The sequence below is a fragment of the Solanum verrucosum genome, unplaced genomic scaffold, assembly GCF_900185275.1.
Source record: "Solanum verrucosum unplaced genomic scaffold, falcon-dt-bn FXZP01000049.1, whole genome shotgun sequence".
Taxonomy (NCBI): domain Eukaryota; kingdom Viridiplantae; phylum Streptophyta; class Magnoliopsida; order Solanales; family Solanaceae; genus Solanum; species Solanum verrucosum.
The window spans coordinates 4,021,992-4,043,965 of NW_026020221.1; the positions used below are offsets into that span (position 1 = coordinate 4,021,992).

The 21,974-nt window shown below is 32.1% G+C and overlaps 3 protein-coding genes across 3 annotated transcripts; all 3 read right to left on the minus strand.

The window, feature by feature from the left end:
* Nucleotides 1-5,692: 5,692 nt before the first annotated feature.
* LOC125831113 (probable serine/threonine-protein kinase At1g54610) lies at nt 5,693-7,480 on the minus strand. The gene has a single exon (XM_049510297.1). It carries the CDS (start codon nt 7,478-7,480, stop codon nt 5,693-5,695), a length of 1,788 nt encoding a protein of 595 aa, XP_049366254.1.
* A 912-nt stretch (nt 7,481-8,392) lies between these two features.
* On the minus strand, nt 8,393-13,560 carry LOC125831761 (ubiquitin carboxyl-terminal hydrolase 2-like). The gene is made up of 3 exons (XM_049510951.1): nt 13,468-13,560; nt 9,806-12,609; nt 8,393-8,787 (listed from the first exon to the last, which is right to left on the minus strand). The coding sequence occupies exons 2-3, from the start codon at nt 12,601-12,603 to the stop codon at nt 8,553-8,555; spliced, it is 3,033 nt and encodes a 1,010-aa protein (XP_049366908.1). The 5' UTR covers nt 12,604-12,609; nt 13,468-13,560; the 3' UTR covers nt 8,393-8,552.
* Nucleotides 13,561-15,293: 1,733 nt separating this feature from the next.
* On the minus strand, nt 15,294-21,973 carry LOC125831114 (probable pectinesterase 29). Its single transcript, XM_049510298.1, has 6 exons — nt 21,931-21,973; nt 19,402-19,570; nt 18,192-18,351; nt 17,431-17,640; nt 16,278-16,519; nt 15,294-15,480 (listed from the first exon to the last, which is right to left on the minus strand). The coding sequence occupies exons 1-6, from the start codon at nt 21,971-21,973 to the stop codon at nt 15,312-15,314; spliced, it is 993 nt and encodes a 330-aa protein (XP_049366255.1). The 3' UTR covers nt 15,294-15,311.
* Nucleotide 21,974: the final 1 nt, after the last annotated feature.

Sequence of the window (21,974 nt, forward strand, 5' to 3'; positions counted from 1 at the left end):
AGAATCTCGTGATGTTAACTTTCCTATTTTCTCCTAAGGGAATTGTATTTGTATATATGTAACTAGTATATATATATATATATATAATATCAATGATTATATTTGTATATGTATAATTAGCTAGCGTTTGATCATAGATTTCCAAATATTCTTGGCAAATATTATTTGGGTGAAATTTCACCTTGTGTTTGACCATAGTATTTGGGAAGCATATTTCACTTTTTTAGAAAAATATGATTTATACCCATAAGTTTTAAAAACTATCAAAACTAACTATAAATTTGTATTACAAGTCAATTGGATCTTCGTTGCAACAAATAACAAGTAGTGTCCATGACACTGAAGCAATGTGGTAGTTTGGAGTGAGTGAAACAAGCATCATTCCATACATCGTAAAGTAGACAAAGGACATGACTTTGTTACCCTGAGCCGATTGTTTATCATTTTCATCAATAACCATATCATCACTTTCATATTCACCGAATATTTCATCACTATTTTGGTGCTCACGTAAAAAATTATGTAATACAAAGTAAACAATTACTATAGAGGGTGTTTTTGTAAAAGATAAAAGTTTGGTGTAAAATTTCAATTTATAAAAGATCCCAAATAATGAGATTTGGCCCAAATATTAGAAAAAACTAGTATTTGGGAATTTGAGATATTTGCCAAAAATATTTGCCAAATAATGGCAAATTGTATGGACAAACACTATTTGCCAAATTTCCCCCCAAATATTACTTGAAAAATCTATGGCCAAACGGGTAGTGTATATATATATATATCAATGAATATAATAGTATTAACGAAATATAATTTGTATCAATGAATAAATTGTATACAATCATATCAATTTGTATTTGTTTATGTATAATTTGTATATGTATAAGAGAGGAGAGAGGAGAGAGGTGAGAGAGAGAATGAGAGGAGAGACGTGCACGTAATTATAGATAAAATTAAGTCGCGAGTGTTAATTAATGGAAACTATAGCTATGTTAGCTAATTAACTAGTATATATTTCCTTATCCACGTAATTTCCCTCAAATCCTTAGTAGAGAGCCAAGTGCGCTTTCTCCCAAATGGGCCCTATTAGGTGATGTGAATTTGGAATGGACCAATAACAATGTGGGTATCAACATCGGATTTTCCAAAAAAAGTAAAAATTAGGGAAATGACATAGTATAAGAAAGAAATTACTTCCTTTCCCTACTCTTTCATTAATTACCAAAAATCCCTTTTTTAGTGTTTTTCGGATACATAATATAGCAGTGTGGATACTTAATATAGCAGCGCGGATACTTTAATTAATAACGGGCGGATACTTAAATTATTAAGTTGTTAGCAGCACGGATACTTAATTAACAGGCGGATGCATAATATAGCAGTGCGGATACTTTAATTAATAACGGGCGGATACTTAAATTATTAAGTTGTTAGCAGCACGGATACTTAATTAACGGGCGGATGCATAATATAGCAGCGCGGATACTTTAATTAATAACGGGCGGATACTTAAACTAATAAAGTATCCGGTTAAGTTGAATTGGGGGAAAATAAGGGATTTTTGTATTTTAATGAAAGAGTAGGGAAATATTGAAAATAGGTAAATAAGTGTTGTGCATTTAAGTAATTTTTCCAAAAAAAAAACATGTGAGAAGCTTTTCTCTAAATAGTGCCCTAGGCGATGTGAATATGAAATAGTCAAACAACAATGTGGATATTAGACACTCAGGGAAAAATTAAAAAGAAAAACATAACACGTGAGAGTTGGAGTGTTCGGTAGGAAGGATTTTTTTAAATACTAAGTAAATATATTTTTACATAATTTAGATAATTACTATGAAAATTGAAAGTGAGTTATAAGGATGTCTGAGTGGTGGGGGATACGAGGGATAAAGAAGATGTGTTGTAGAATGAAAGACACAATAAACGTAAAATATTGCGCGACACTTATTTTTCTTAATCTCACTAAAGACGCTATTTTTCAAGTATGTGTCTCATAGAAGCGGAAAGCAAAATGTAATTACTGGATCAACACATAAGTAAACCTTCATGAAATGGCATTAACAATTTATAAACTTGTATGGATCAAACAATTAATCAGATTAAACTTTTGAGGCTCTATCGAATCTAGTGTATCATAAGAAAATCAAATATTTAATAATCACTTGAACATTCTAAAGGAATGTTTTGAAATCTATTGGTATCTTTGCAATAATCATAAATCATATTTTTGCTTCTAATATCTTTATATGATTTTTCTTGACTATGAGTTAATTTCTTAGAATTCCACCTTAACTTTGTTGAATTGCAATTCAAACGATGATTATTAAAAGGGCAACCTTCAATGTTGAAGCCTTGGAAATGAGCTATGAATGGAGAATTTGACCAATTAATTTTTTCACTTCCATTTTCTGTTGCCCAACTTTCTCCATTCCATATTGTGGCTTCTGATTGCATTGGTTGTGTAGGGTATCCAATTCCTCTATGGGATTTGTTCTTGTAAACCCTAATTGGTAGTTCATCTACAAAAAAACTTTAAATAAACAAATCAATTAGACAATAAATGTAGTATTTAATAGCAAATGTAAAGACTGTATCGTCATTGAGAGGTACATGAGGATGGTTGGGATTCATTCACTTCTTAAGAATGTCTCGGTTTCCTCAGTCTTAAGAATGAAAGACTTTTTGCTATAGAAGAAATTTACGTCTTACTCTACTCCTAAACAAACACAATATCAAGGAACGAAAAGATCTGAATAACCAAACCGAGCGATACGATAAGCACAAAATGCTAAGAAATGCGGAAATTATATTACTTTCCTTAATTAGCCTACTCGATGAGGATCCAAATTAACCAGACTAGTAAGCTTTGGATACTGAATGATTAAATTGAAAGAACCAGTTGATTGATCTACCTTTATACGAAACACTATGAAATAACTTGCTACATCTAGATTAATCTATTTTTTTTAGTTTTGGAAAGGAACATTACTATGTAGATATTATCAAAGCGTCAATTAGAGGTTTGAAGTTCGAGTAAGAGTGTTTTACTTCTAAAATTGGACTTTTTGGCACAAATTTGAATCAATAAAATTACAAAGTGAATATCAAATACTGGATCGATACAGAATAAAAAGATTAACTTACACAATGTGATGTGAATTCCATAGGATTGAGTACTCATGAAAAGTTGTTGTTGGATCAAACCAAAGTTGAATTCTTTCTTCTCTATCACCAACACCATTTGCAAATACATTTGTTTGCAATATGTATGGTTTCCCTTTTCTATTGCCTAAAAACTCGAAATCCAATTCATCATGGTGGCTTGTATGTGAATGTAACTGCCAAAAGATTAAAATAATTATTTTTTTAAAAAAAAGATAAGCAATACAACTTATAAAATAAAATTGAGGAACTTAAAATTAATTAAGAATTTCCACACTATTATGAAATTTTAGTGTTTTGAATGTAATGAAATGTTTAATAACTACTACATCCAAGCAAAATCAGCTATATGAACCTTCATTGTTCACTCTATCCAAGTTTGTTGCCTTCAATCCAACATTTTATTTTATTTTAAGAAGAGTCTATCTAGTACTAGAAGGAAGAGGAGTTTTGGAGCTACTGTAAAGTTATCTCATTAGGTTACGAGATCGAGGCGTGGAAGTAGCCACAACATTTGTATTAGGTTGAGTCTTTGTCTATATCACATCCCTTGGAATATGACCCTTTCTCGAACCCTATGCGCACGTTAAATGCTCTTTTGCATCGAACTGCCCCTTTCAAGAGATAAATATTTACAAAAGTTATGGTAAAAAATTAAATTATTTTAACTCTTAAGAAGTGAAAAATTGAATGTATATATGTGTTCTTACATAAAAGGTTGTCACTACTCCAGCTGAGTCTTTGTTTGGTAGCTTTATTCTCATTTTGAATGATCCAGAGCCATAACTTTGTTTGGATTGAATTCCACATCCTGCAGATTATTATTTATTTTTTAAAGAAAAAATCCTTTGGTATTTAGGATTCTAAGAAGACAAAAACTTAAAATCGAAAAACAAGGAGAAAGGAAGAAAAGTCAAATTATCCTCGTACTATTTGAAATTGAGTAACTTTGCCATCCGTTAAACTTTTAGTTTTATCTTTACCCTATCGTAAAGAGAACTCTCTCATTTTTTCCTTTTACCCCTCCTAGAGCTTCAAGTTGATGGTCATTTTAAATCATAGTAAAATATCGACATGAAGAATTTAGACACGTGGAATCTAATCATTTCACTCTAGAGCTACGTTAATAGCAAGGGCAGATACAAGATAAACTGTGAACAACAAGAGAATGAATAGACCAAAAACTCTAAGCTAAGGCACAATTGAACAATTTCTCATAGTAAAGGGACAAAAATTGACACATCACTCTATTTAAATGACATAATGTATAGACAAACGTCTTAATCTGGGTTCGACTGACAACTAAACACTTCAACTTTGAAGATGCATATATAGACTTCTTAACTTATTTTCAATGTGTCAGTTGAACACTCCATCAAACCAAATGATCATCTAGACACCTCCAAGAATTATGTGTCATATCAACGCCCGATGTCCACGCACGAGACATAGAAAAGACAAGTTGAGGTGTCTAGATGTGCATTTTCAAAATTGAAGTGTAAAAGCACTGAAAGAAAGAAGAAAACTACAAAGGTAAGATCACCAGAAAATTTATCAAGAGATAGCTGAATTTCTTCTCCATTTTTCAATAACTTCACATTGTTGTTCCCCCAAGAAATGTTGTATTTTTTATCAAATGGTAAAGCTAGACCTTCAAAAACTCTAGTTATTAATATAAGAGCACTTAGACTTATTAGATGGAAACCCATTCAGTAATTTAACAAAATTGCACTGAGACTTGTTTCTTGAAGTTGGGTTGAATTAATAGATGGAGAGTTTTAAAGTAACCTAAATTGAGTAATTAGATCAATAAATATTCTTTAAGTGAAGTAACTGAAATTTTATAGCTATGATAATAAAGTTTTCATGAAAGTAACTGAACTTTACTCACATGTAACAATAAATTTACTGAATTTTACCTACTATACAAAAAAAAACAAGTATTTTTTGTCATTAAGGAAACTGAAATTTACCTTTATAACCAGGGGAAGAACCAGAATGGTGCAAGGGGCTTTGGTGAAAAATTGTATCGTATATCTAAGGTTAATTTTATATATATATAGAGAGAGAGAGTAGATGTTGAATTCAGTGGCTTCTTCCTGTGTTTACTTCTTTATAGTTTGAACCCCTTTAACGAAAATTCTGTTTCCACCTCTGTTTTATAACAAAAAAATTATTAAACTGTACTCACTATAGTAACTTTACTGTTATAAGTAGCAAAAAGACTTTACTATTATAAGAACAACAACATACCAAGTGTAATATCACAAGTGGCGTTTAGAGAGGTATAATGTAGATATGTAGATCTTTGCCCTATTTTTATGGGGTAGAAAAACGATTTTTGATAGACCCTCGGCTCAAAAGAGAAAAAAGTTTTCAAAGCAGGATTGCAATTTACATGAAAAGTGTTCCTTGATGAATATAACTGATCTAAATTTGTAATTTAATTTGCTTACTTCAGCCTTCAGGTCTGAAGGGAGTCTTGGAGTAACGGTAAAGTTATCTCTGTGTGACCTATAAGTCACTAGTTTGAGCCATGGGATGCTTTGTCCACCAAGCTTCCATTTCTGCCTTCAACCTGAACTTTAGCTCTCATTTTCTTCTCAAGCTTGGCGCGCTCAACAACTTCCTGGATATGCCGATCATGCTCCCTGAGCACTCGATCCACATCCATTGGGTTCGATTCAACAGGTAACCGAGCATAAAAATCACTCTTCTTTCCCTTGAAATCACGATCATTTTGATTTGATGCTGTAGTCAATAAACCATACTGCTGTTTTTTACCCTTGATATCATGGCCATTAACTCTCTTCGAGGCAGCAGTTGACGGAACATGATTTTGCTTCTTCTTTCCCTTTATAAAACTCCAGAAGTTGTGTTCCTGATCCTCCTTGCCCTTATCTCTATTTGCTCCTTCAGAGGAATTTGCAGATTCGGGCATTTTGTATCTTCGTCTTTCATCTATTGTTACCCAGGGTGTAACCCCTAAAGCATCATTGGTTAAATCATGTCGCTCATCCATCCAGTTAATTTCGTCGAAAATGGTTGAACACACCTTAGAATTCTTCCATTTTACATCCAATCCTTTAGTTGGAGGGTATTCAGGCAAACTAAACGAATCGGTAGCAAATGGTTCAACTTTGAAAAAACTGTGATCCATTTCGTCGAAAATGGTTGAACACACCTTAGAATTCTTCCATTTTACATCCAATCCTTTAGTTGGAGGGTATTTAGGCAAACTAAACGAATCGGTAGCAAATGGTTCAACTTTGAAAAAACTGTGATCCATAGCAATAGCAGCAGTTCCTCTGCTCTGTGGTTCTATAGAAAGCAGAATTTGCATAAGTTCCAGAGCAGCAACAGGAAAATCATGAAATGTTTCTTCGATTTTCGCGTTGTAAGGTACTTTCTGTTTCAAAATTGCTGCATTAGACGAATTGTATTTTCGCCAATATTCATCAGAAGGAGATCCACATAGCTTGAATATCTTATGCAACTGATCAATTTCGTTATTACCTTGCAAAATTCCTTTGCCATTAAACAATTCTCCGAGTACACAACCAATACTCCATAGATCCACTTCGATTCCATAAAAACACGATCCAATTAACAGTTCTGGTGCTCGATACCAGAGAGTCCCAATGCAGCTAGTCAAAGGGACATTAGGCTTTGATTTGGAAAGTGTAGACAGGCCAAAGTCTGCAATTTTCAGGATACCGCGATTATCAAGTAATAGATTTGAAGTGGTTATGTCTCGATGAAGGATACCTCGACTATGAACATGATTAATTCCATTTAGCAGTTGTTTCATGTAACATTTGATCTGTGATTCGGAGAAAAATGCACCGGGGATTGATAGAAGTCCTTTGAGATCATGTTCCATATACTCTAAAATAAGATATAATAAACCAAATATAATACCTGATGTGATGATCAACCCTTCCAATTTGATAACATTTTCGTGATCCAGCCTTCGTAAAATGTTGATTTCCTTCATCATTAATTCTACATTGTCAAACTTCAATCGTTTCAGAGCAACTATTTTGTTGTGTTCGAGGTCACGAGCCTTGTAAACAGTACTGTAAGCTCCGTAACCAATCTTATCAAGCATGTGGAACGATTCGAGTTTTCTAGGAAGCCATCCATGGATAGCTTCAGTGCCCGTTGCAACAAGCCAAGCAGGCCATCCTGCTGCAATCTGTTCACCAGCCATTGCATTCGGGATACTTCTGCTGATTCTAGGTACATTTTGTTTCTCATGTGTTGATCCAATTGCTATAGAATCGTTCGATTTCACATAGTAAATTGACATAACTTAGAAGTTTAAATTCTGGACCCGACTCTGTTTTGTTTCATCAAAGATATCATCAGCTCATGAAGTTGAGAAAATCCTTTGGTTGATGAAGAAGTTCTATAATCAACATCATGTTTCACAAATTGAAAATAAAACTCTAGCTACGGATTCGATACAACTCAGTTGCTTTGATTTTCATTTAATATGTATAAATTAAGTTGTTCAGAAGATAGTAAATTACCTTTTCTAGAATCCAGAGTCGATAAACTCAAAGTTTTGGATGCTGCCACAAAAGGAAAACCATATATCCTATATCAGTATCTTATAGCATCGGTTTTATACATCATTTTTGCTATTTTGATGATTTCAACGCACTAAAAGAAAACTTATTTTCTTAAAAAATTAAAATGTAAGAGAGAGAGAGAGAGAGCATAGACTAGGCAAACAAAAACTTTAGAAATAAAATTCATGAAGGATTTTACTAATATTTGTTGACTAACCGATAATTACTTAGACAGGCACTAAACGTATAAATAATTATTTTGAAAAAAAAAAACATTTTGTTATTTGATATATTATATATAGTCATAATCAAGAAAAGTGTACAAACATTTATAAATTCTAAGTTGACATTAACACGATCAATGATCTATAATTCATGATATATAATTTTCCCTTTTTGTTACAAAAAATAAGTCGAAAATTTTAAGTTTAGGAATTCTAAATTCTAAATAAGCAGTTTACTGCAATCTAAATAAACTATGTATTCATATTAAGTGGATTTCTTATAACAAATACATGATTTTTGGCAAGAGTTATTCGTTCTACCGAACTTAGCTAGAAGTGTAGCTCCGCCCCTTGCTATCGTTTATTTTCATCCTATTTACTAATTAAATTTTCATAAAAAATAAAATAAATCATATTCTCTTTCTTAAAAAAGTACATTCTAAAATGAGTAACTTCCTTAATCAATTACACATCAAAATTTGAAAATAAAAAATGGGTGTTGATACTGGAGATTACTCACTCTCCCCACCCTTTACTTCTGTGTGTGTATGCCCAAAAATGATCATAAATTAAGAAATTTATATCAAGTTTCTTCATAGAATAAAATGTATGCCTCAGAGCGAAGAACATCCTTTAATGAAACCTCACGAACATGAGTGTCACTTGCATAATACCACACAAAATCTTCCGCGTTCTCGTCTTTCCCTGTGATCTTGGGACCTCCTCTAACATATGCAACATAATGACCTCCCCTCATCGTCCCCGAATGTACTACTACACCAATAAGCTGGTATTTGTATGTATCCTTCTGCAGACACCTGCAAAGGTGATCATCAAGTAATCATCAGGCTATTTCAGCAGAGATATTCCATTTTGCAGAAACTTAATAGAAAAAAGGACATATTGCATGTGCATTGAACATATGGTTATTTTATCGACATATCTTTGAAATCACTAACATACTATGGAGGGCATAATAACTTGTTCCTAACCAAACGACCCTAACTCTCTAGAATGCATCTCCACAGTACAAGCTTTTAGTTGACACCCTCGCTATCATAGACAAATAGCATACACCCTGGACCTCATCTTGTATTGTGTATTAAAAAGATTTTTAAAAAAAGTTTCTAAGGGCATTTGCAGTTACTGAAACAACTTGCTGCTGAGGAATATCAAGTACAAGTGGATTATATGAGAGAAAAAGCTCGGGAGCCATAGCTGTATTTTCTCTCTTTTTGTGTTAAAACATGTCGGAAACAAGAACATGAATTCAATCATTTTTTTCATAAAAAGCAAGGGTAGTAAGTTATGTTACACGGATACACACGCACAAAGTATTACTTCCTCCATCCCATTTTATTTGATGTTACTCGAGTGAGCATAAAGTCCAAGAAAGGAACACTTTTGAAACTTGTGGTCTAAAACAAGTCATAGATACTTATGTGGCTATTAATCATCTCATTAAGGTAAAATGGGAAGTTTAAAGTTAGATTATTTCTAAAAAGGATGTTTTCATTCTACACTTGCATACTGTCTGTGAACAAAATGTAAAAGGTACATAGTTTGTTACAAATTTCTTGTGCTGAAGTTCTCAAACATGCAAGATGTTCAAAGATATATTAAATGAATGACAAAGTAACATCGAATGTAAGAGTGTAATAGCATCAATGACTAGTTCTGTCTCAAAAGACTCCATGACTTCACTATTATGGACTCCAAAGTTTTTGGCCGTTATTTGTTAAATTTTTGCATAAAATATGAATCAGTCTAATGAACAAGGGATACACAAAAGTCCAGAAATGATTAAATGCCCAAAATGAAGGAGAATCAACAAACCTGGTGTCAACATATGGTTTCAGATCAACTGCATCTCTAAAATTGACATGGCAACTCAGCTTACTCAAGCGCCCCCGAGCATCTTGACGGAACCTCTTTAGATGAATTGACAAAATAGGAGGGACCTTATCAATTAGGATCCGTTTAGTTGCATCTCTTTCAACTCTAACTCTTTTAAAGTCTGTCTCCTCATTCTCACTTTCTTCAGATTCAGATATAGCAGAAATCAGCGGAGCTTCCAGCAGTTGAACTTTATTGGTCTGATAGTCTCTATTCACTTGACTGCTAGTTGCACTGTGATTTTCCCGTGTGCCATTTTCCAATAGTGAAGACACTGAATCTCGATCACCTCGAGGGCTGGTTCCCTTTGGGGTCAATAATCTGTCCTCAAAAGTTTCTAACGCATCTTTGTCTGTAATTCCATTATGAGTTCTCAGTTCAGGCAGAGGAGATGTTCCTGAAGAAGACACACCATTTGAATTTTTGTCCTGATGTCCATTCACCATGCTATGTGATCTAGGCTTCGTCAATTTATTCTTAGATCTCATTCTCTTTTCTTTTAGAACTTTTGTGCAATTTTCACATTGCCAAGCATGTTCACTTTTGGAAAGAAGCTCGGGCTTCGTAAAATAAGCCAAACAACTCTTCACTGATACAGGAGCATCTGTATTATCAAGCTCTTCCGGATCAGACACGCTGATGTTTGAAACAGTAAAACTAGTTTCTCTCAGTCCATTGGACTGAGAAACAGCAGCATTGCACAAAGACTGTGCATCAGACTCAGGTTCATTAAATAAGTCTCCAACACCATCCAAGTCCAATGAATCTTCTTCCCAACCAACAGCAGCTGAGGATACCTCACAACCTTCTTTTAACATGTCACCAGCAGTTGAGGTTACTTCTTTGTATGGAAGTAACAGAATCTCTGACTCTTGTAGTTGTAATGGGGCTTCATCTTCCGATAGCCTCGTACATGAATCTGTTCCAAGATTTGAATCCACAGAGCTGATCTTTCCAGATTCTTTAATCAGTAATTTTTTACTGAATTCAGAAGCTATATTGCGGTCTGGTGATTTGGATTGTCCTTGGTCATCCAAACACATTAAATCATTAGGAGAACGAGTGCTGTCTGTACATGTCAACTTCATCTCTGTATCAGCATCCAGATTATTTTGCAAAGGGTCAACAGGTTGAACAGATCCAGTTTCAGAACCCTGATTAGTCAGGATGTGATCAACTTCTGAAGCTGCGTCATCACCATTTGGCAGTGTATCCTGTTCGAGAAAATCTAACCATGTCGAGTCATCCACCGTAGCCAACTGCCTAGTCACACCCTCGCAAGTTTCCTCATTACGGGGCTTCTGAGTGAAACATGAGTCCTGTGAAGTTAAACCCGTATTATCAGCCATAACACCAGCATCAATGGATTCTAGCGATGTATCAGAAGGAAGTATCATTCCTTCAGTGACAGGTACTCTAGGATGCACATGGCTGAGAGATTTCTCTCCATTTCCTTGAGAATTGAGAGAAGCTGCATCTCTGCTAACTTTAGGAAGAACTTTTCCACTTCTCTTTGGAGGTTTTGATATTTTGGCATGGGAGACTGATTGAGCTTCTTTAGAAGGAGGTTTTTTAGTCGGAACAGGCAATGAGAGATCCAAGAATGGCTCATAGACTACTGAAGTGTGCCCACATTCAAGACAGCTAACAGTGCTAGAGAGTCTACCACCAAAGATTTCATCGACAAATGTTGGACATGAACTCAGGGATTTACCGCCATCCTGAGAAGATTTGATTTGCTTTCTACAGGTCAATTCCTCAGTACACAGACGATCAAGTAAACAACGAAGCAATTCGTGACTGTCCTGCTGTTGGTATCCTCGAAACTGTGGAGCTTTGGTACATAATGAACCAAACAAAGATTTTGGATTAACAGATTCTTTCAACGAAGCCTCATTGCTTGTATCAGTAAAGAGCTTCTTCAGATCAGCGGTAAGAGGACCAGCAAAACCATCAAACTTAAGAAAGTAATCCCGTAGTCTATTCATTGCCAGTAGGTTCTGCATTATTGAATTGAAAAAACATGTGTTCCCTAAATTAACCAATCCCCTAATGGCACAACCACCTTTTCCATCAGCACTTATAGAAGCAGAAGCTTCTGATTTAATTTCGCTAGTGACACTCCCACTCCTGAACCAAACAGCTTCCACATCAGTAGTAGGCCCTTCAGACGGACGCCTTTTAATCATCTTTGCAATGTCCTCAAGTACATCTTTTTGTTCACTGCCATCCTCTACTTTTTTAGCATGAAGTAGTGTGTTGCACAGAAAACACCAGCGCAGTTGAGGATTTTCAAACTGTACAGCGAGAGGGTGATGGTATTGTCTCGCATGCCGAACTGCATGGCTCTGAGGTGTAGTAGGCAACCCAACACCTCCGCACGAGAAATGACCGCATACTAAACAGACCCAAATGGCTTTAGACTTCTGCTTGGGATCTGCACTTCCCTTCTTTTTTCCTTGTTTACCTTTCGTCCTACTAGCGTGTCTATCAGCTACTCCTTCCTTGCAATCTTCGCACCTAACAGGTTTCGAAGACTTAAGTTTAGCAGAGACTTTGTCCACATCAATAACCTTATCAACATGTGGACATCCTTTTCTATCATTTACAACAGAAACTGCATCATCATGAGTTTCAATATTCGGACTGATCTTTTCATCAATACGATTTGCAGATGCAACAGGATTCCGTGTCTCCTTGACACCACTTCTAGCCTTTTTCTTAGCCTTTTTCCCCATTATTCCCTTAAAAAGACCACAAAAATCAAATGGATTTAATTAGCATACACTGACGGTGCAAATAATTTATATACTATTTGTTCAATTTAACTTGTTATATAGTAGGGTAGTTAGAACATTTTTCAGGCTACCAATCTGCAACAAACACAGACATTTACTTGTGATTAGCTTTTCAATGATCCAACAACAACATACCCCGTGTAGTTCCACAAAGAGGGGTCTAGGGAGGGTATAGGTACACATACCTTACCTTTACCTTAGAAGTTTAAAAGTTGTTTCCGATAGACCCTCGACTCAAGAAAAAAAGAATCCCAAAGCAGTCCAGAAAAATAAGTAATTGAAGTACAAGAAACAACAGATAGTAACAGAACAATACTAGAAACAAAATACAACTTACATAGCAGTCAAAGTACAAGAAACAACATATAGTATCAGAAACCGAAGGACCAAAAACTACAAGAACAATACTACGACTACTAGTATGAACAGACAGCAAGATAATGCACATCTACCGACTACTCGATTTTCAATGACCATATTGCATTAGTTAGAGTTAGACATCAGAAGTGTACACAAGAGTTAAGCTCAAACCAAATAGGCAAATACAGTTTTAAACATACTATATATAACTGGAAGCTCACAGAAGCACAAAGTTCTAATAAACACAATCAACAACAACAACAACAAATTTCTAGCAAAAAAATTGATTTTCATTCAAAATATACCAAAAAAACAAATCTTTGATACATGGAAACCTAAATAAATAGACTAAATATCAGTCATTTCAAATCTTTACATCCATGGATTATAGTGCAAAGGGTATTCATATACAAGTTAAAGAGAAGGGATTTTTCAGAGATTTACCAAAAACTATATGGAGAAAAAAGGTGAGAGATTTCTTCAGTTAATTTTCAAAGAATTTATCAACTGACTCATCATTGGGGTTGTGGTGTGGGGTTTGGGGGGTGGGGGTGAGCAAATTCAAAAAACCTCAATATGGCAAGCCCACAAAGAGCACTTTTTTTTTTTTTTTTTTGTCATTTTGGGCTATTCCACCACATGTCAATAGGTTGTTTGATATGCGGGATGAGATTGATTACATTTTTATGTGATTTTTTTAGACGGTAATCATATTATTTTAATATAAATAATTATGAGACTTACTAAAACTTATAATAATCATTAATCAAAAATAAATGATAGAGTTAATTTGAAATTCAATTTCAAGATTATTATTTTTATTTTAGAGCGAGTGAACAATTTATAAGGTACTCTTTCCGTTTCAAAAAGAATGACTTTCTTTCCTTTTTAGTCTGTTTAAAAAAGAATGACTTCTTTCATTTTTTGGTAACATTTTACTTTCAGCTTTTCATGTGGTATGTTAAAGGCCACAAGATTAAAGGGAAATTTTGTACATTTGACATAACTTTAATTTAGGATCACAAGATTCAAAAATCTTCTTTATTTTCTTAAACTCCGTATCAAGTCAAATTAGATCATTCTTTGTAAAATGGAGGGAGTATTTATTATTGTCGGCTTCCACCGATTTAAATTTATGAACACCTCATTATACTAAAATTTGAATAAATAAAAGAATGTACTTGTGTTGTGTGTTATATAAAACTAATAAATACATTTGTGATTAAATTGTGTACACTTTTCATTTAAAGTTTTTTTTATTGTTAATGCTAAATTCATTTATTGAACAAAATAAATAATTATGGTTATTTAGTATATAGTTCTAGAGTTCTCGACTGAATAATTTTATAAATAAGGTTTGAATAACTAAAAAAAATTAAATTAAAATTAATACATACCTCTTGACGCTAAAAAAAAATCTAAAGAATGCTTAAGAAAAATTATTCCTCAGTCTTCTATTGTATAATCTGAATAATCACAAATTAGTGTATAAGTATTTAGTCCTATGAAAAGTCGTTCTCCTCCAAATATATAGAATTCGTTTCTTGTTTTCCTAGACGATTTAGGTTTACTAATATTTGTTTGCTACTATAAGAAGAGGTATCACTAAAATAATAAAAATAATAATAATTTTCCTAATAATAATAATAAGTTAAGCAAATTTTCTTTTCTTTCCTTGTGGGTAATTTTATAGCTTCTCGAGGACATGATCTTGATCCTAGATAGGTTTAGAGAATATGGAGGTCGAGAATTAGGGTAAAGGATTAGTAGATAGTCGAACATTATATAATTTTCATTATTAATATTATGTGGTATTTGTTATTTCTATTGTTCTCTTCTCTTATGTTTTTAACTTAACTTCTTTTCATATTTTATTTTGATATGTGTTACTTGAGTCAAGATCGAGAGTCTACCAAAAATAATCTTCAAAAGGTAGTGTACAGTTTACTCTCTTCACCTAAAATTACACTTATAGAATTACATTGAATATGTTGTTGTTGTTTATATTTTCTAGTGGCTAATAACCTTAACCAATGAGAAGTTCGAAAAGACTATAAAATTGAAACAATGAACATATATTCCACAAAAATAGGAATATACTTCTAATATTTATTATTACAAGTAAAAAAGAAGAAAAAATAACATTTAAAATCCAACATGGGCTAATTAAGAGTTCAAAATCTCTACCAATAATTTTTGTTACATTCTTGAGCGTGTATCTCTCATTCATCTAGAAATACAAAAAACTAATTAATTAAGTGCCATAAATAATCTAATTAATTAATTATCTAAAGTACTTTGAGGGGTTGCTTCATAATCCAACCCTCATTATCAATAAATGATAGGCTTGTTAATTGTTGCAACTCTTGTTGGCTCAACTTGGTTGCCCATGGCACTCTTTGTGTAGTGTTTGATCCAATTCCATTGCAATTTTCCTCAGAAAATGTCAATTGATTCCTATATCATAAATAAGTAATTAAAAAAATGGTTATAATCATGATGATGATGAGAATGAATTTATATTTTAAAGAAATTATCAATAAGAAAGCTAAAAGAAAAAAAAGCAGTTGAATGCACTAAATTTTTGCTATGCCAGATTTGACAAGGGGCAAATCACATTAGACTTATTTTGCGATCAAACTGAAAAATATTTTCTAAAAAGAGTTTTTCTCCGTACCAAATACATCCTAAGTTCTATATATATAATGCAAAAAAAAAGATTTATGTAATTTTGTCATTTCAAAACTAATTATATGCAAATTTCTAAAAATTAATAACATGATAAAATATCAACTAACCCTACCACCAAATTAAAGGATGTAATAGAATGATAAAGACTCTTTTACATTTATCTAGAGGTCTCGCAATTTATCCCAAAATATGAGTCATCTCTAATAGGAAGCATTAAACAGTAGAAAACGTGTCTATTAGATATTTTCTTATCTTATTTTTTGAAAAATAGCCAGATTCTTATAATTTTAAATTCTACGAGTGAAATTCAATCAATTTTGAAATTTCATGAAAATCAATTTAAATGGCAAATAATTAGCTATTTATGAATTTTTTACCATGCTAAAACCCTCTATATCATGCTTCTAATATACAAATAAGAATAGTGAATTCTGAATATGGAATCGAATCAATTCCAAGCATCGGATGATCACTAAACGAAAAATACAATTTACGAGTAACGTAAATAAATATTTTCTATCAATGTATATAACTTAAATATATATGAAGGGTTCGGAACTTACTCTCGTCCACTTGAATTCCAAGCATACCAACCAGGCGAAACGACGACGTTTGACATTGAACAATCGTAGAAAAGAACCCTAGCATAGTCCCTCCATGGCCTCCCTAAATAAGTAAATCCAGTTCCAAAAACTTCACAATTTTTGAAAACAAATCCACTTTGATCATGTTGACTTGTTCTTCCTTGTGCTGTAATAAAACCTGGTCCATTTAATCTTCCTGCATTTACTACTAAGGCACATCTCTGCATATATCAAACAAATAAAAAACTAGGTCGACAAAAGAGGTTGTTCGGATGGTAAATAACCTTCACATCTAACTGTGATGTTATAGGTTAGAGTCATCAAGAAAACAAAAGGGATGAGAACTCTTAGGGAAGGGTAAAAGAAAAACTAGTGATAATTATAAGTCTGAATCATTAATCATCTAGTTAATAAAGTATATATATTGTGTATACATTACACTATACCTATGATATACATTCATATACACAATAGCTTGTACATCTATAAATTTAAAATTCAAAACCCATGTACATACATTAAACACAATAGTGTAAAAACAACTTTTCGGAGTTATTCGAATTCAAGTGAAATTCCAAAAAATTATAAAAATTCTATATCTAAACAATTTTTCAAGAAAAAAAAGTGAAAACTATCCATGGTCAAATAGGCATGGAGACAAACTTTAAGGCAAGTTAAATTACATAACCATACTACAAACATGTCTAGTATTAGGGAATTTTTCGCAAATAGCTTACGGGCTGTAGCTACAGTTTAAGTTGTTTTGTTTGTATAATTCGCGGGTGAGTTTATATAATTTGCGGGTACGTTTGTATAATTGAGCTATTTTTGTATAAACTCGAAATAACAAATTTATACAAACACAAACTTCTGAACTTTAAACCAATATACAAATAACTATATTATACAAAAGTTATAAATATTATATTATACGAATTTTGAATGATACAAACGTGTGAATTATACAAACTCGAAATCTCAGCCTACCTAATTATCACTGAATGTTGGTTGTGAGTGGTAATTAACTAAAACTACAACTATGATGACTAATTAACTAGCATATGTTTGCTTAACCGTCTAATTTTCCCTAAATAATAACCAATAAAACAAAATATAATGCAAACAATTTTACCTCATAAATAGATTGGCCATTACCAAAAATGAAATCAATAGCTCCAACAATAGTGCAAAGTTTGAAATAATGTCTTCCTTGTTCATCCCACAATGTATCTTGCACTCCAATAAATCCACATCTATAAAATGTTGATTTATCTCCAGAAATCATTGCTGCCACTGCTTGAATCACAACATTGCTGCCTTTTGGAGGAATGTTATAAGAATTCTGAATAAAAATAACAAACATAAAGTTAATCAAAAAATAAAAAGTGGTTAATGAAGTGAATCGAGAATCATGTTACCTCAGGTTCAAATCTCAAATGAGATAAAAACACTAGGTGATTTTTTTTTTATCTATCTAGGAATTAATCGAGATGCATACAAGTTGATAAATTTTATAAAAAGAAAGTGGTTAATGAAGTGAATCGAGAACTATGATGTCTCATGTTCAAATCTCATATGAGATAAAAACACTAGGCAATTTTTTCTATCTATCTAGTCCTTGTTGTTTGTGGGAGGTTGCAAGTATCCTAGGGAATTAATCGAGATCTGTGCAAGTTGACCCAAATACCACTATTATTGAGGTGAGAGGTATCCCATGGAATTATCAAAGTGTGTGTGCAAGCTAACCTGAACACCACGCTTATAAAAAAAATAAAAAATTATAACCACTATTGAAAAAAACAGTAGTTTCATTGAAAACATTTCTGACAAGTCAATTTCTAATGAATTCAATCATAAATTCACTTTTTTTTTAGGGGGGGTGGGGGGTCTTACTATAAAAGTTATGCTTTTGACAAGTGTATAATCAGCTTCAGAGATGAAAGTAGCATCAGTATTAATAGACTCATGGCCATCCCATGTAACATTTGTTTTTCTTTTTCCTTCTCCTTTGAGATAGATATATGGCTTTTCTATAGGAATTTTCACTTGTTCCCTGCATAAAATTTCAACTCCAATTAGTCAAAGGTGGTATGATACCATAACAATAATATAGTTGGTTCGTCAAAGTCAAATAAGTTGAGATCGATTATAAAAATCTTACATAATTTCAATTAGTCGAAGGTGGTATAATACGTAGGATAACAATAATGGTTGTTAATCAAACTAGATAAGTTAAGATCGATTATATAAAGCTCACATGTATTATTAATTTTGACCCCTATCTCAATAAAAAAGACTTTTCTCTAGCTAGGGTAATTAGAAAAACTTTACATTTTCTAATGATATATAAAATAATAGGAGTCTATAACAACAATCATGGGTCACGATAAAAATCACACTATGCATATGTATTGTGTAAATGTTGAACCTTCTTAGCGTAAATACTTTGACATCGACGATATGATTCTTACATTGTTCATATATATGGTTCCTTTAAGTCCATCTCAATCTAATATTATTAAAACATAATTTTTCTAATACTACTAGTTATATACATTTCTATATACATAAAACTATCTAACGATTAGGAGTTTGGGGTAGTAGGGTTTGAACCCACAATTCTAGTGTGGAAAACATTTTTACAACATCTCCCTTATGCCATTGAGTAGTCAAACAATTTTGTTAGGGGTTCACAAGTTAATATACATATATATTTATTTAATTTTCTGATAAAAATATAGAATCTACGGAAAAGAGCTACTAGATTCGTCCGAACCCACGAACCCCCACCAAGCTCCGCCTCTGAAAAATTATACTGACATGACTAAAATCAAATGAGCAAAATGTTTCTTATACCAATATATTAACACACTTGTGTAATCTTATAAGTGGGATCTAAAAATTGTGGTATATCGCACCTCACACCTCTCTTGTGAAGGTAGATAGATTGTTTTTTCAATAAATCCTCAGCTCAGATAAATCATATCCAAATCAGTAAGATAAGGAAATCTTGTGATAAAGAAACCATATAAAAAATAATAGCAGATTAGCAGTAACAACAAATAGTACGATAATCGAAACAAAGAAAACTACAGATGAATACCTATATGTTCCAGCTTTAATGTATATACATATCCAATCTTGGTTATATGGAGAAACAGAATCAATTGCTGATTGAATAGTTGAATAATTTCCATGGCCAGATTGATCAACATAAATTGTTGGTATTATTTGTTTTCTCCTATGATAAACTCTATGAATTCTTGAATTTTCTTGTTCAGAAAATCCATTGAAGAAAAATAGAAAAAGAATTGTATAGAAAAATAAACATTGAAAAGAAACCATTTTCACAAGAAAAATATTTTTTTTTTATAAACAAAAATGCAGAACAAATAAAAAAAGACCTACTTGGATATTTCAACTCTATATAAGGAGATGTTTAATGGTTTTTTCTTGAAATAAATTGAAGATGGAAAGTATGAGTCTAATAAAGAAATTTATTCACGGGAAAATCATTTAAATGATTTGCTAAATCTGGTCTAAAATGTTAATTAAGTAATTTACTACTTTAGTTTGACTATTTTTAAGTAGTATTCCCTCCATCTCAATTTAGTTTGACTTGACATGTTTAAGAAAAAAAAGACTTAGAAATTATAGTTTGAAATAAGTCATTGATATTTATGTGACTAGAAATTAATTCGTTAAAGATCAAATAAATATTTTAAAATTAAATTGTTATTATTTATTAATATAAAAATGTGTCATATTTTTTTGGTATAAAAATAAAAATAATTCATATAAAGTGGGACAGATGGAGTATTATTTTTAAATTTCTACAAAGAAAATATTTTGAGGAAGATTTTGTTTCCCTAAATTGATTTTAGTCAATTCTATTAAAATTTAAATAAATTGCAGTCTGAAATGGAAGGTGAATGGGTGAGGTCAATAGCAAATTTTGAAAAATAATTATTTCCTTTGTATAAATTGGAAAGTGGATTTTTAATATGGGTAATTTATTTTTAATTTTAATAAATAAAAGAAAGCAAACTTCCTTGGTAAAAATTAGAAAGTGGATTTTTAATATGGGTAGTTTATTTTTAATTTTAATAAATAAAAGATAGCAAACTTTAAAGGCATAGAATCTGCAATTATTCAGAAAAGTGTGAACGTGAACAATGATATAAAAATTCACGAGATGAACCTCCTTCACTATGATATAACACTAGGTTTTTAAATCATTTTCCTTAATTTTTGTTCACTTTCCATTAAAATATGTGATATCATCCACTTCTATTTTTTATTTTTTATTTTTTTTGACATATTCAATATATTAAAAATATTTTTTCTCTTTTATTTATTTATATAAACAAATTAAGAGAGAATTAACTATTTTTTTTCTAATTTTATCTTTATACTTAAATAATCATTGCTTAATACTTATTGGCATGCTACTGATCAAATGTAGAATTATCGGCATTGGTTTATAGATTTTCAATGGTTTTGTAAAAAATAATTATCGAATTATCGATTTTAGTTTTTTAATATTGGATTATGAATAAATTGGTAACCCATTAAGGCAGTATTTTATCCATACATAAACATTAAATACTTATCTCAATTTTTATCCTTTATCGTTCAATTCACACTATTCAAAATGTCCAAATCTAAAGTAACAACTTTATGCCTCTTAATTTCTCTATATTGCACTTATATAGCTCTTTTCAAGTGTTCTGTAGAATAACAATCATCTTATCGCGTCAAATTTACTGGAGAAATGATATATTTGCTTTATAACATTTTTCTTATTGGTTAAATAAAAGATCAAACTATTAATAACCAAAACCAAAAAGATTAAACTGTTAATAACCAAAACCAATAAAAATGTCTTATTATGGATGCACTCCCCTACTTGGTAGGATTATGACATGTCAAAATAAATTGTCCTACATTAGTCTTATTTGTCAACGAGGATTTTGAATCTTATCTTTAAAATAAGAATATTTTTCAGTCTATTTACGCAAAGCTCGATAATTTAAACTTATTTTAAGTCACAAGTTTAGAACTATTTCAAATGTCCCAAGGGAGTGAGTACACCATCCAAAAATCAAAGGCCACAGCCTAAGAAATCACCACAACATTCACATTACTCAAGATGCAAAAACGAAAGCACCGAGTACAAATATCACTCTAGTCACCCTGCATACATGAGACCAAAGTGGTCTCATGGAGTCCGGAGAGGTTGGAGTGCTTTTCTGAGGGTAAAGAGGTTATTTACAGTAGATCCTCGACTGACAAAAAATCATTTTGAAATATTGGCAGCAAAAATAGTAAAAGATAACAAAAGTATCAACAGTAGAAATCAAATTGAAGAAATAAGATAATAATGGCATGAAATTTCAGACACACAGCATTATATACAGTGTGGCTTTCAATTTTAGCAAAGGATGAAACCAATTTCACAGATAGAATAAATGAGAACTCAAACAAAATATTACCTAAATTCGTACCCTGCTATAATAAGTCTCACAAATAAAATTATGGAGAAACGGGCTAGCCTAAGAGAAGCACATTTAAGTTTCTCGATGATACACAGCTACACACTAGTATCACAAACAGAAGTTTATTGCTATACCCAGATAAGAATTGCAAACAACAAGGAGCAGAGACAAAGCCATC